At 46.6% G+C, this 16,154-nt stretch overlaps 1 protein-coding gene across 3 annotated transcripts in view; it reads right to left on the bottom strand.

Moving 5' to 3' along the window:
* Positions 1-16,154, bottom strand: part of YDJC (YdjC chitooligosaccharide deacetylase homolog) — a 47,427-nt gene that overhangs the window by 10,145 nt on the left and 21,128 nt on the right. For all 3 annotated transcript variants that reach the window (XM_085845410.1, XM_085845409.1, XM_085845408.1), the window contains one exon: positions 8,194-8,368. In XM_085845410.1, coding sequence (XP_085701536.1) covers positions 8,194-8,368 — 175 coding nt within the window. The remainder of the gene's footprint in view (positions 1-8,193; positions 8,369-16,154) is intronic.

Here is a 16,154-nt window from a genome sequence, read left to right on the forward strand (position 1 = left end):
GGAGGGGCAGCCTGATCTATGCAGGGTCTTGGTGGTACCATATGCCTTACATTTCTTAATGATTGTCTTGATTGTGCTCCAAGGGATATTCAAGGCCTTTGAAATATTTTTATACCCATCCCCTGATCTGTGCCTTTCCACAACTTTAGCCTGGAGATCTTTTTAAAGCTCCTTGGTGTTCATGGTTGTGTTTTTGCTGTGAAATGCCCGACCCAGCAGAGGAAACCGACGGGAACAACTGATTTTATTCTGAAATAATCAGAATCACTGCAGTTCAACACAGGTGGAGGACAATTAACTTGGAGTGTGATTTTTGAAGGTGAGTGGTTACACCTGAGCTAACTTGTAATTGTTTTTATAAAGGGGGGTGGACACTTATCCAAGCAAGATATTCTCGTTTTGTATTCTTAATTAATTTTCTGAAATTTGTAGAATTTGTTTTTCATTTGGAAGTTGTGGGTTACAATGTGTAAATAAAGGTGGAAAAAAAAATCTGATTTAATGCAATTTAATTCCAGGTTATAAGGCAACAAAAGGTGAAAATTTTGAAAGGGGGTGTGGACTTCCGATAGGCACTGTACGGATGTGGCATTATTGGGCAGGATACTTGAAATATTTGGCAACGAAGCATGCAAGAATGGTGTGGTAGGATTTTGAAAAACACAATTCGTAGCATCATAGTAAAAGACTAGATTCCAACTGGTAACAAAAGACTCAGATGCCAAATGGTAACAAAAGGGAAAATAGTTAGACTGCAGTTGTCGACATCACGTGTGTTTCTAGAGCTGTATAACTTCTTCCCTCAAAGTGTTTAAGGTAGGGGATCTAATAAATGTTTCCTACAAAGCAGACGAGATTGTGCTTGTAGAGATAGCTAGGTTAAGGCATCTTGTCGATTTGTTCTTCTCTGTAAAATCGGGTGAGGCCAGACAGGGTGGGGGGGTGACACATCATCTTCTTCCCACCAAAAGAGGGAAATAACTCTCCACCACAGCTGTCCATTGATGTGTGGCAGGTGGGGATTTGTTATTTGCTGAGGCTGGCATAGGTGGAACCACTGGAGGCAGAGACTCACGGAGGCCTTCGGACAGGGAGTAGTAAGACCCTCAGGACCTTGATTGTTTAAACCCATGATGACTGATCATGGAACTCCTGGAGGAAGAAATCCTTATGGCTCAGGATTGGTTGGCACGGGGAGGAGGATCGGGAGGAGTATTTTGGCTGCTACAAGACCCCCGACTCTGACCCTCTGGAGCTCTCTCTGCCTCATCTAGCCCGCTGACCAACACTCTGGCTCCAGCTCTTGCCCTGGTTGAAACAAAATAGCACCATGTGTGTTCTACTCCAGTTTTGTGCCCCATGATGTTCTCCAGTTTAGGGCCCCAGCTACATTGCTAATTACCACATGCTTTCCCTTCAACAATTCCCAGTTCTTGTGGCTGCTCGTGTGTGTGTGTGTGTGTGTGTGTGTGTGTGTGTGTGTGTGTGTGTGTGTGTGTGTGTGTGTGTGTGTGTGTGTGTGTGTGTGTGTGTGTGTGTGTGTGTGTGTGTGTGTGTGTGTGTGTGTGTGTGTGTGTGTGTGTGTGTGTGTGTGTGTGTGTGTGTGTGTGTGTGTGTGTGTGTGTAGCACTGGGGATATGGAGGGCGGATATTTTGGCATCTTGTGGTTTTGTCTTTCAGAATTTGTGTTCATACTGTATTTTGTGAAATAAATTATTTATCTCTTCACAATCTTCTTGAAGAAGTTCAGTCATTCAAACTCCTGAGCATTGACAAAACTTTGGGAAGAAAAACATCTTCGAAAGTATTTACAAATGAACTTTGGGAATGCAATATGGTGACACCACTGTCTCTGAAATAAGCTCATAGAGTGGTCCAGGTGTCCGGTCATCCATAAACATCTGACTAAAACATCTTCTCACAAACTACCTGACCGATATGGACCAAATTTGGTAGGATGCATCAGGACAGCAAGGTCTCTCGGAATTGTGATCACCATCTGGATATGACCCCGAAAAAGGGCGTGAAAGGGGGGTTTGCCTCAAATGTTGATATTTTCTTTCAAAGTCTTTTCAGAAACTGCCAGACAGATCCAGACCAAACTCGCCACGAGACATCGGGACCATACCCAAACCTTAAGTTGTGCTCCTCATAGCCATACCTCCCCCGGAAAGGGGGTCATGGCCCCCTCTCCGAATATCTCATTTTCACGAAAACATCTTCACAACTACCTGAGTGATACGGACCAAATTTGGTACAATGCATCAGAACAGTAAGGTCTCATGGCGTCCGGATCCACCCCTATAAGAGGTTAAAAGGAGGGTTTCGGCTCAAATTGAGGTATTTATTTTAAAATGTTCTCAGAAACTGACAGCCAGATTCAGACCAAGAACTCATCATTAAACATAAGGACTCTTCATTAACCTTGCATTCGGGACCAGGGACCTTCACTGTTCACCCGAGCTACGGCATGCATTGTTCAAAGGTAAACCATGCAGGTCGTACCATCTTGCCCAGTGCACCCATTGGCTCTCGACCTGCAAGCGCACTTCTGGCTGCAAGGGTTGACGGAATTGCCTCCTTTGAAGCACCTGTACTATGGTGTTCTGCAGTGATCGATGTGGGTCACCTTCTCTTAATTCATGGTCCAGCTACCTTCGTCTTTCAGCGGCAATTCTTTGGATACACTGCTCAGGATATCACCTGTGCTGCCAGAAACACTTTGGATATGCTCCCCTCTGCACACCTTGTGACATTCTCGAGAGACCGGTACCACACAGTACACAACACAGACACTACCCTGAGAAACTTCCAAAGTCGTGATGCAATCTGCATACCTGTCACTAGACTGCAGAGTTAAAGTGTTGTCCCTAAGAAAAAGGAATGGAAGTTAAGGATCATGGATAAGGTGAGTTAAGGATAAGGTTTGAAATGCTTGACTACAATGTTGCTTATTTTCATTCATTTGTTTCTCACTTCCATGTGCAATTAAAGCCATTTATTTTCGCAATCAACTGTGTTGTGTGATCTGTGGCCACATGTCTATTTTGCTTGAAAATTCACATCAGGATAATTTGGTTAACCACCTTGGCCAGAGAAGGCCCTCAATCGGGTGTGTAGCACCTGTGCAGGTGCTTGGTTTTGCCGTGCCCTTCTGCAGGACGTGCTGTAGCCTTCCAAACGTCCGGTGGGCCATCTTTACTCCCAGTATGTTTCGACATATTGGATTCTCCATAAGAGCAGAAAAACGAATGAGTGAGAAGCCTCACCAAATGAGCAACTCCATGTTGAGCACAATTCACATTTTATTGGTCAGCTTAAACCCAGAAATGCTTTTAAGAAGTTAGTTGCTTCGTGTTGCTGCAATTTTGATGCACAAACAACCAGGTTCATTTGGGATCCCTGGAGGGTAAAAAATTATTGTAATCTTGTTTTATAACTGGCATGGAAGTCTTCTTCTTCTTCTTTCGGCTGCTCCCATTCGGGGTCGCCACAGCGGATCATCCGTATGATCCGCATCATGATTTGGCACATGTTTTACGCCGGATGCCCTTCCTGACGCAACCCTGATCACCTCTTATGACACAGGGATATGGTACACCTATTTTAACCGGGGTATACACCGGCCCAGTGCACTGGTACTCATTTCGCTGACCTCGGAAGGATGACAGGCTGAGTCAACCCCTCTTCTTCTTCTTCCTCTTTCAGCTTGCTCCCGTTAGGGGTCGCCACAGCGGACCAACCGTCTCCATTTCGCTCTATCCTCCACATCTTCCATTGACACTCCAACCACCCGCATGTCCGCCCTCACCGCATCCATGAACCTCTTCTTTGGCCTTCCTCTTCTCCTCCTGCCTGGCAGCTCCATCTTCAACATCCTTCTCCCGATATACTCCGTTTCCCTCCTGTGCACATGTCCAAACCATCTCAATCTCGCCTCTCTCACTTTGTTTCCAAACCGTCCTACCTGCGCTGTCCCTCTAATATACTCATTTCTTATCCTATCCATCCTCGTCACTCCCAACGAGAATCGCAGCATCTTTAACTCTGCCACCTCCAGCTCTGCTTCCTGTCTTTTTGTTAGTGCCACCGCCTCCAAACCATACAACATTGCTGGTCTCACTACCGTCTTGTATACTTTCCCCTTCACTCTTGCAGCTACCCTTCTGTCACAAATCACTCCTGCAACTCTTCTCCACCCACTCCATCCTGCCTGCACTCTCTTTTTCACTTCTCTCCCACACTCTCCGTTACTTTGGACAGTTGATCCCAAGTATTTAAACCCATCCACCTTCCCCACCTCAACTCCTTGCAACCGCACCATACCACCACCCTCCCTCCCTCTCATTTACGCACATGTACTCCGTCTTACTCCTACTGACTATCATTCCCCTTCTCTCCAGTGCGTACCTCCACCTCTCAAGGCTCGCCTCAGCCTGCTCCCTACTCTCCCTACAGATCATGATGTCATCCGCGAACATCATAGTCCATGGAGACTCCAGTCTGATCTCGTCCGTCAACCTGTCCATCACCATTGCAAACAGGAAAGGGCTCAGAGTCGATCCTTGGTGCAATCCCACTTTAACCTTAAACCGGTCCGTCATTCCTACCGCACACCTCACCGCTGTCACACTGTCCTCATACATATCCTGCACGATCCTCACATACTTCTCCACCACTCCCGACTTCCTCATACAATACCACAACTCCTCTCTTGGCACCCTATCATAAGCTTTCTCTAAATCCACAAACACACAATGTAACTCTTTCTGGCCTTCCCTATACTTCTCCATCAACATTCTCAAAGCAAACATTGCATCAGTCGTGCTCTTTCCTGGCATAAACCCATATTGCTGCTCACAGATCGTCACCTCTCCTCTCAACCGAGCTTCCACTACTCTTTCCCACAACTTCATGGTGTGGCTTAACAACTTTATCCCTCTGTAATTTCCACAGCTCTGCACATCACCCTTATTCTTGAAAATCGGAACCAGTACACTTAATCTCCACTCCTCCGGCATCCTCTCACTTTCCAAGACTTTATTAAACAATCTGGTTAACAACCCCACTGCCATCTCTCCTAAGCACTTCCATGCCTCCACTGGTATACCATCTGGGCCAACCGCCTTTCCACTTTTCATCTTCTTCATAGCAGTCCTCACTTCATCCTTACTGATCCATCCCACTTCCAGATTCACTATCTCCATCTCTTCCAACCTTCTCTCTCTCTCATTTTCTTCATTCATCAGCTCCTCAAAGTACTCCATCCACCTTCTCAACACACTCTCCTCGCTCGTCAGCACATTCCCATTTGCATCCTGGGTCAACTGAGTCAACCCCCTGGTGTATTAATTCAGTGGCCCAACGGGGCTTGAACTCGGGACCTTTTGGATCCCAAGCCGCTGCCCTAACCACTGCGCCAACACCAGGCTTTATAACTGGCATGGAAGTAAACCCCATTAAATCGCAGACCGGCAAACAGCACTGTGCCACATTGTGAGAAAGTGATAGGTCAGCCATCTTTGAAATCCCAGCTCGTATGTGGTTGCATCCTATCTGGAGGCTTCCATCCACGCGACATTAATTTTAATCACTACAGGTGTATCAATGTTTGATGTACGACGTGCAAAAAGCCGACTGATGGTGTACCTGGTGGAAATGTTGTGCTTGGGTTTGGGCTTTTCTATTATCAAGTTGGAGAGTGAGGCCCATTTTCCTTGGCCTCTGCTTCACCGCCATCTCGGATGAGCCCTTTTTTGGGAGGACTGAGGATCATGCAGTCTGGGGCAGTTGAGTCACTGTTTGTTTGCACTCGTGAAGCAAAAATCAGGGTTAAGCAATTGGTGTATTTTTCTCTGTCTGTCTACAAACATCAGTTTAGGAACGAGGAACAACTTAATTTCAATTGATTGTTTATATTGAACAAATCGGAAAACGAACCTGTAGCTTGGCAGTACTTTTGTTCTGAATTTTACCAGATGGCACAAGCACAGGGAGGAGTGGGAATGTTTTTACTCTGTCTGCCTGTCTGGCAGTCACACAAAGTTGAAAATCATTCCAAATGGGAAACTCCCTGTTTTAAAGGATGTTATAAAGGAAACAAACAACAAGCATGAAGAACTAATGTGATGTGTTAAGGCCTAGGTCACATTTGCCACGGCGGCCGTGGGTCTCCAAAATCAACGGCCACTAGCAATTATACGGCGGCGGCAGTATTTCCACGGTCACACAATGTAGCAGTCACATATGTTTTTATTTTTCGGGGAGCTGCACGGCGTATTTATAAATTGTGGAGACCGAAAACGTGGGGTTGCCGTACAGTCTTTGATTTGATGTCGCACGGTGACCTTAGGGCGTTCCTGCGGCGGCCATATAATTTTCAAGGCAGACGCAAGGTGACCGCAGGGTGACCGCAGGGGTTCGCCCTAAGGCGAACGTGCGGCCAGACGGACGGTAACGAATGGGTTAATTTTTTTAATTTTTTTTTTACCATTTTTTTTTTTTTTTCGGCTTGTCGAATTGCTACGGCGAACGTAGAAATGAAAAAAAGTTATAACTCCGCGTTATAATTCCACGGCCACCTTACGACCTGTAAAATATAGCCATATGGCATAGGGCCACCCTGAGGCCACCTCAGAAACTCTGAGGCCACCGCACGTTTCTGTCAATTCAGAGGGTGTACGGCCGCCGTATCCCCCCCGTAGAGCAAATGTGACTTAGGCCTTCGGTCTTACAAATTGTGGAGACCGAAAAGGTGGGGTTGCCGTACGGTCTTTGATTTGATGTCGCACGGTGACCTTAAGGGGGCTCTGCGGCGGCCATAGAATTGAAGGCAGACGCAAGGTAGCCTCAAGGTGCCCACAAGGCGACCGCAGGGGGCCGCAAGGCGAACGTGCGGCCAGACGGACGGTAACGAATGGGTTAATTTTTTTTTTTTTTTACCAGTTTTTTTTTTTTTTCGGTTTGTCAAATTGCTACGGCGAACGTAGAAATTAAAAAAGTTATAACTCCGCGTTATAATTCCACGGCCACCTTACAACCTGTAAAATATAGCCATATGGCATAGGGCCACCCTGAGGCCACCTCAGAAACTCTGAGGCCGCCGCACGTTTCTGTCAATTCAGAGGGCGTACGGCTGCCGTATCCTCACCGTAGAGCAAATGTGACTTAGGCCCAAATAAGCTGGTGTAAAATATACTGCATAAATGGTGGAAAACTTCTGAACTTTTAAAAAATCTCGATATATGACTAAAACTCTCGTCTTGTATGTCTGTATGTACGTATGTATGTTCCCGAAATACACCCAAAACGGTACACGATAGCACAAAAATTTTCAGCCCACCTTACTCACCATTCTCCTGTGGTGTGCAGTCACAAGTTTCGTTGAAATCGGGCAACGTAAAAATTATTTAAAAAATCAATTCCCGATTCAGTCAAGTACTCTTTGGGAGAATTTGATCAATGCAAATAACCTCAGCAGTAGAGTTTGCTGGAGCTATCTTTTTTTTTTTTTTTTTTCTTGAAATGATTTTTTTAATCAACCGCTGTCACAACGGGAACCCAACGGGTTCACGGGTCATCTAGTGGCCTTTAAAATCTTCACTTTATTTCATTTGAATTACATACTTGAACACTGGAGAACACAAATCGCCTTTTTGGTTCAAAACCGTTCCGTTTAGCAGCAATTGAACAAAATATTACACCATTTTACATCATATTGACCAATCAAATTTGCTGCCCACAGACCCCATCCATCTCCTTTTTTCTCCATGGGATAAGGTGTTCTCCGAACTCTCTTGTTTTTTGATTTACATTTGGGCAACCACTGTGCTACAAATACACTGAATCACAACTGTCTCCCATGTTTTTGTAGTTCCCATCTTTTCTACGCGACAAGTCATGTAATTGCCACTTCCATTTTAAGCTCGTGTGCTTCTCTGAATGCTCACTACTGAATGTTTTTGCCTTTTTAAAGGGTTAGGATGGAGTGATATGGTAAAATAAAAATGGTTCAAGATAAGTTGACATCCACTCGATAGGTAGACACATATGTGAGACAGTCCATTTGGTTATCTTATCCAGACACACAACCTGTTCAGGACTGCTCCTTCACAATTCAATATAGATAGGACAGGAAGCAAAAAACACATACTCTTCCCAAAGACAAAGGAGGAATCAAAGTTGAAATGTTACCTCATCAAGGTCGATGCCACCTTCCTCAAGTCTTTGTCTGAAACCATGTTTTCCAAGGAAGGTTCCATCAGGACCAAGTAGGGATGGTACTCTGCTGTCATGCTTGAGTTGTTCAAGATCAGCCACTGGCTTGCCTTCTGTGACGTTTACATGAAGGCCAAGGGGCAAACCTACGCTACAGAGAAAGAGTAATAGAGGGAAGGAAGTAAGAGAGGGATGGAAGACAGTAAGAGAGGGTCTGGAGATGTATATTCAAAGATCAGACAGGTTCAAAACACAGTAAGCACCTTCGTAAAAACGGCACAATGTGGTGTTAAATAAAAACTCTTGAAAAGTTGATCTATTAGTATCCACACAAAAAAACACTTTAAATCCCAAGCAAATTGTTATGCACATAATAACTAGAGTTCATAGAACGCCTTACCCCATGCAGTCTTGAGAAAAAGGACATGGGAAGGGTCTTTTCAACTCTTGCTTTGCATTTCCGACCACGACCTATGTTTCCTACGAGACGCGATTTTGTCTGATTCTCAATATTACCCAACAATGAGAGTGCAAGCGGAAAATTTGATTGGTTGAGATGGCGTAAAGTGGTGCAATATTTATTTTATCCAAGTACTGCTAACCTGGAGGTTTTTGGAAGTGCCAGCATGGCGATTTGTCTTCTCGAATGTTCAAGTACATAATTCATAATAAAATATGCAATTTGGTGTCTCTCTGTTTTTTTTTTGACTGTGATACATTCAGTCGTTACTTTTCCAATCTGAACTAAACTTGACAGAAAGACGAAGGGTTGGATGGAGGTTGGAGGTTGGAGGTTGGAGCGACTTAATTCCCGTCCCCCCTCCCCCCCAAGGAGGTGTTCCACCTTGGGTGAAGTCCGTGCTGAGGTGTATGATAGGTTATCATGGTGTTTAATGGGGAACGCCTTCCGGACGTAAAAATTATTAGGACAAACGATTCAGTCAATTATATCCGACGTACAGTTACATTTTTAAACAGTCGCTATTAAACTGGAAGAAGTTTGGAGGAAACTCGACGTGCTTAAGGCATTCTATACTTATCACGTCAACCTCAGACAAACAGATCAGAGCCATCTCGACTTGCTCGGCCTCTAGGGAAGCGGCAATGAATTTTAGTTAACAAAACTGCTTGCACTAATCTTCACGCATAAATGATGAATTCCATTGCCTATCCAATTTTTCTAGCCATAACATTATATGTGGACGGTAGATGGATTGTTTAACATATCTTGGGGCCTCATATGTGATTTTCTCCTGGCCATGGTTTCAAGTGTGATGTGCGATATTGCCACTGACACCCTTATGGCCCAATTGCAACCTTTATTTGATGCATAGCCATATTCCTAAGGTTCGTTAGCATTTTGATACTCGCCAGAGGGAAATTTGGGGAAAATTTGACGTACTTACGCATAGGAGGTGTATCGGCTTACAGTTGATGGTCGACACACCGATCACATTATAACCACTTATCCAGTTCCGTCAAGTAGTGGCCAATTTCTGGTGACATTCGTGATCAGATGTCTCCAAACATCCCAATCCTGCACTGTTTTCCGAAGCTCTGGCAGAGACAGCTTGGTCGCAGCATTTACTCAATATTGGGGGTGAGTTTCCTTACCAATCAGCTTGCAAAGCCAGCCGTTCCTTATCAAACATTTTGTTGGAATGCTTGCTGGAGTGCTTAAAATGAAGCAAGCCAATTGGCGAGTGCTCCACAAGCTCATTGGTAATTGAATACACACCTTCTGAACACGTTGATTTTCTCAGTTGACAAGATTTTGATTTTTTTTTTTTTTTGGTTTAAATAAAGACTAGCTTTTCACTTTCCTTCCTCACTCTCTGCAGCAGTTTCAAGTCCTCTCTACTTTCTGCTAACAGAGGGAGTAGTATCATCAGTATCCTTCAAGTTGTTGATATATCTTCCTCTAATCCCGACTCCAGCCTCTATGTCATCCAATTTTTATTTTTCGTCAAAATTATTATAACCGAAAATTAATCGGCCAATTCCATCCAATGATAATGGCATAATGATAATAATACTAACACGGGGATGGCAGGATGGCCTTGAGCTTTGCACACTCTTCTCTAAGCTGTCCAGCCTGGGCTCGAATCCCAACCCAGCTGTCATGTCGACGTTTCATCAATGTCTGTGCCATTCCTCAGATGGATGTTAAACTAGCATCCTGTCTGCCAGTATTGGTTGGTGGACTTCAAAGATCCCACAGTGTCCTTCATGAAGAGTAAATGAGCTACCAGCAGCACTCTGAACAAATTATAAATTTCTGCGTTAACTTTAATTGAACGTCAGGCCTGGCTAGCCAGTTCGTGAAATTTCCCCCAAAATTTCCTCAGAAACAAACAAGGGTCAAACTTCCCCCAACCAACCTCATAATAATGTGGGAATAATGGTGGCCATTAATAAGGATATTGTTACGGTATTTTGGAAACATACCCCAGGGGGAGAGGATACACGGATACTTAGGACACCCAAGGAAGTGTTATTTCTTTAGTCGATGTGTAGATAGACCTTTGCCCCTCGTCCAGGGGTTTGGAGGGGGTCATGCATTGAGGTTAGTTTGTATCTCCCCGATGTGATGTCTTCCCCCCCCCCACCCTGCTCCTTTTAATCTTTCCCCCTTCACCCCATCAGTAGATTACCCCCATCCCCCTCCACACACCCTCTGATCCTTTCAGCAATCCCTCCTTCACACCATCAGTCTGTTCCCCCCTTTGCCTTTCTCAATCTAACAATAATCCCCTTCACCAAACCTCATTTAGACAATCCCTCATTCACCCCATCGGTCTTAACTTCAACTCCGCAGTCGTCCCTTCTGCCCTCGATCCATCTGCATCCCTCTCCATTAGCACATTGTTTAATTGGGCACATTTGGTCCGTCTGTGGTCATTAATCCTTCGGACCGATCGGATTACCTTCACTGCATGGGACTGTATCCCTTATCACGTGCATGTTCGTGGCACAAAGTGCAACGCCTTTCCCATACCATACCCTTTCCCATAGCACATCTCGCAGGCAGGATAGAGTGGCACACTGTACAATGAACACTTGTGGACGAGGGGCTGGGGGCTCTTGTCGTGGCCTTGGCCGCATGAAAGAAGAGGCTGGGACTGCATTGAAATTTCCTTCAGAAAAAGCAGCGTTTCCCACAAGCTGCATCCTGAACCGGCCCACATCAGATGTGGATCATTGGGGAGAAAACTTGCATGAGCCGTGCCGGAACAAAGTGAGATTAAGAGACAAGGAAGAAGTTAAGGCAGTGGATAGAGAGGGATGCCAAAAAGCTTGTCCAGCAAGGAGCTGAGAGTGTTCAGAGTGTGTGAAGAGAGGGAGGGAGCCCATAGTGCGAAGTAGGGTAGTATAAAAAGCCCAGAACACGGTTTGTTTCGTGGGAAGCTGCTGGAAAATGGGAGCCCAGCAGAAATGGAGCTAGCCAGTTTCCGTCGGATATCTTACACTTGCCCACTAGGTCAGGACGCCTCAGAAATGCAGCTGCATGTCCCATCACCCATCTTTTCCTTCGCAATCCACTGTATATTTGGACTGGAGCAGTCCCGTTGGGCTGTGTGAGGTGAGGGAAAAAGTCGACCCTACTTTTCTTTTCTCAGTACTTTTCTTTTCTTCTCAAGTTATTCTTGTGTTCTTCTTCTCCCCCGATTGAGTGATGGCCATGTGTCAATTGTGTAAATAAGATTGCACAAGAAAGAAAGACTAAGTGTTACAATAAAATCTGCTCTTTCATGCCTTTTGCTTTTTGCCTGTAAGTACTTGCTTTTAAATCATTTCTTGCTTGTGTGTGTGTAATAAGTACTTGTTTGTTGTTATTTCCAATCCATATCGGTTGTCCTTTCCTTCATTGATCCGACAGTGTACAAGTGTAGTTCGACGGGAAGTTGTATCCCATCTGATTTGCTCTGTTAGCCAGTGCTGCACCTATCTGTTCCGCTCGGCAGAAGATCACCAGGTGTGGCACTGAGGAAGTGGCCTCGAAATGGGTTGTCGTGCCAATAGAAAGGTATCGCGGAAACATCGAAGCGTAACCCTGCAAGGCCGGCAGTCTAAGTCAAGCAGCTACGGCTGTGCAAGAACTACAGCCCATTAGACTGCGGAGTTATCTGTAGTCGGCGGCCTCAGGAACGGATATTTGAGAGAAACTCAACTGCTTTCCTGGTGGCAAGCCCTGAACCTCGGGTCTTAAATTATATATATATATATATATATATATATATATATATATATATATATATATATATATATATATATATATATATATATATATATATATATATTGTTAAGAATCTACGCCCGCCCAGCGTGTGAGTGACCGCGTTAACTAATAACGGCCGCTCGCCCACCGAATGGACAATTCAATCGTGACTTTCTGGAACAACGCCAGAAACCAGTCACTGGTGGGTTTTTAATCCCACCATGGCCCAGTCCGTATTCTACCCATGCGCGACAGGGTCAATCGCCAAATATAGTTATACCTAAGTATTCGCGCGGGTAACCTACTGAGGGACCGTACCTCGGCAAAGGCCTGTTTGGACACGAACCGCTTAAGCGGTTCATTCCGTTCTGGGATAACCGAGCGGGTATTATCGCCAGACCTCGCCGGATCCTATTCTATTATCGGTATTCAAAAACCAATTCGTATTCCGAAAGCAAGATAGCAGTTCAATTGGGGGAAAACGACACGACGAACGGGGTACATTTAAATAAGCACATTTATTATACAGGACATATACAAACAATCGTGCAGTCATGCAGGTAAGCAATGATGGGAAAACACACATGCAGTTGTTTGTTGAAGACTGCGGGATGGGGACAAAGACACGGGCAAGGCGAAAACACTACAACCGACTATTGGTTACCATGTACATTCACTTAACAGGTTTTACTTACGGACTCGGTGCCACATCATGCATTCAAAGAAAAACCCCAGAAAAAAAGACCCCCTCAAAGACAAGGGAGTCAGACTGGGCCCGTGGGCCTTGGTGAGCGAAAGGGCCCCACGAGACCGTTGGAGGTTACCTGCACCCTCGTGGTGCCTTGATGGGACGAGTCACGACGTCCCGTCCCCACGGCAGCTAGCGTAGCCGCGGTTGCGCCTAGGCCTTGCCAAGCGGCAGGCGAGCTCTCTCTGGCTCTCCCCACACGCACGTGCAGGTTCACGCGACACAGCAGCACTGCGCCTCCAGCCCGCGTCTCCCTCGTGACGCCCGGACCTCCACCGACCGACCGCTCCAAGCTCCTGACTCGGACACGAGCCCAGATCTTCAGGCAGCTCCGGTAGAAGCAGCCCAGGTCCTTCCGCGGCGTCCAGCGGCAGCGACAACTCCAGCGACGACAGAGAGAGATTCTCCTCAGCACAACTCCAGAGAGAGATTCAGCGACGACCGAGAGAGCTTCAGCAACGACAGCGAGAGAGCGGCAGCATCCCCAGAGAGATTCAGCGACGACCAAGAGAGCTTCAGCAATGCCCAAGAGAGAACGAACGCTCCGTGCGTCCTTTTTATTACCCCCGCTCCGCCCCTCCGCTCTCGCCCCGCCCTCCTTCAAGAACATGCAGGAACCTTCTCAGAGGAAGCGTTTTCCTGCCAAATCGGGGATGCTCCCTCACCGCTGTATTTGTCTTCTTCTACAGCAGGGTGGAATTCACCATGGAGACGCCAGTCATCCGGGGGAGGGGGGGGGGAGGGGGGGCCGCCTGCTTTCGCTCGACGAAGGCCAGACCTCTGGCAACCGTGTGCCGAGGTGGAAACACGGTGGTGTGGTTATGAGGGTTGTGGGAAGCGGTTGTTGAGAGCGATGTTGATGGTGTTAGTTGGTGTGAAGCGGTTGTTGAGAGCGATGTTGGTGGTGGTGGTGGTGGTGGTTGGTGTGAGGCGGTTGTTGAGAGCGATGTTGGTGGTGGTGGTGGTGGTGGTGGTGGTTGGTGTGAGGCGGTTGTTGAGAGCGATGTTGGTGGTGGTGGTGGTGGTTGGTGTGAAGCGGTTGGTCCAAAATAACGATAGCAAAGAATAAAGGCTACCTGAAGATTCACAGACCTGTCCACACGAATAATTCCCATTAAACAACGGTGGGGAAATCTAACTGAACATGGACTTAGCTATATAACTGATCTTGGGGATCCTTTATGGTGCTCTGCGAATTTCCACAGCCGTAACAATATATATATATATATATATATATATATATATATATATATATATATATGTATGTATGTATGTATGTATGTGTATGTATATGTATATTGTTGCGGGGCCGGGCGTCGGCCACGAGCACGACCACCAGATGGAGCAGTAAAGTCGGCTCTGCCGATCACCCAGAATTTAGATCGTACCTTTTCAGAAAACTCCGGAAAAGTACGGGTCCCTTATCGGACCGTGAAGCGTCAATATTTCTGTCACGTGGTACAGGGTTATTCGCCAATTTTCAAAATACCTAGAGACCACGTGGCGATTTACCGAGTCTCCACACCCTCGACGGCACCCGTACAGAACGAGCCGCTTAGCGTACTCGAACCGTGTGCGATCCGAGCGGTTTATCGCCGAGGTCCGTCGGTCCCAAATATCCCGTTACAACGGCAACAGCCTGGCTAATTTCCCAACACGCAGCACGCTGAGCCAATGGAGGAAAGGACACGAACGAGCTGAAACATTTAACAATCAGGGTATTTATTCACAATGGGGGAATGAGGGGAGCACATAAGGGCAGAGTTAAACCGATCAAAAGAAATGCACGTATGTACATCACGGCACTAATACAATTCACTACTTAACTGACTGGCGCCACAAACACACATACGCACACACCCAAAGAATCGGATCAAAATGGTCTTTATTGAGGCCTGTCTCGGACCTGTCCGCCTCGTGCGGTCTTCAAGGACCAGGTCCTCGGGGCAGAACTGGACCCCCAGCACGATCCAGATGATCCAGACGATCCAGACTCCCTCACGACCGGGCTCCAGGCGTACAAAATCGGCAGGGCGAAAGCTGGCAGGAGAAGACCCTCCGTTTCCCCGACCACTCCGTGCGCAGACGCTTTTGCACTCCACCACCTTGCGCGCAGATGTTCACCTCTTGCCAGAACTCTCAGAACGCGCAGATGTTCAATTCCTTGCCAGAACTCTCCGAACCCCCAGAACGCGTAGACCGCACCTATAATTATGCCCCCCTCTTCAGGGGGGAGGGGGCGCCTCCTCGCGACCCTCACTCTCTCACTGGCTGGTTTTGGCACACAAATCGCTCTTTGTCTCTCTCACTGGCCAGTTTTGGCGTGCAAATCGCTCTTCGTCTCTCCCACTGGCCAAAACAGGCGGCAAGCTCCTTGATTGGCCCGGGGGCGTGGTGACATCATGCGGAGCCCTTTCTTCCTGTCGCAGGATCTAATTGACTGGGCGACAGTCACCTCACTTGTTGCACGCTGATTGGTCGAGGGCCGCCGCGCAGCTCCTCCTTGAACTCCACCCACCATGATGTCGGCCAGAGCAAGGTGAAGGAAGTGAAGTGAAGGTGAGGGTGAGGGTGAGGGTGAGGGTGATGCGGTGTTGTCGACATTGATGTTGGTGGTGTAAAAATAAACGAAAAGAAAACCTGACTATTAAAATAACTCCACAGCACAGGAACATTTAATTACCCATTAGACCAGAGTCGGGACCCTAACTGGCAACATGCACTTACCGATATCACTGATCTATAGGACCTGTATGTTGTGTGCTCATGGCTTCCAGATTCGCAACAATATGACCCACCCACATCTCTCACCTGTGAATGGAGGGAAATAGCCAATCAACTCTCACCTAATCAACTTAACCCAGGTGGCTAGGATTATATAAATTATAATTGACACCTCCCACACTCCTCAAGCCGAAGAAGCTGCATAAAGCAACCCAAGAAGGCCTACACAAGGTAAGCACTTTGCTG

The sequence above is a fragment of the Eptatretus burgeri genome, chromosome 11 (genome assembly GCF_056783735.1).
Source record: "Eptatretus burgeri isolate ZD-2024b chromosome 11, Ebu_testis_v1, whole genome shotgun sequence".
Taxonomy (NCBI): Eukaryota; Metazoa; Chordata; class Myxini; order Myxiniformes; family Myxinidae; genus Eptatretus; species Eptatretus burgeri.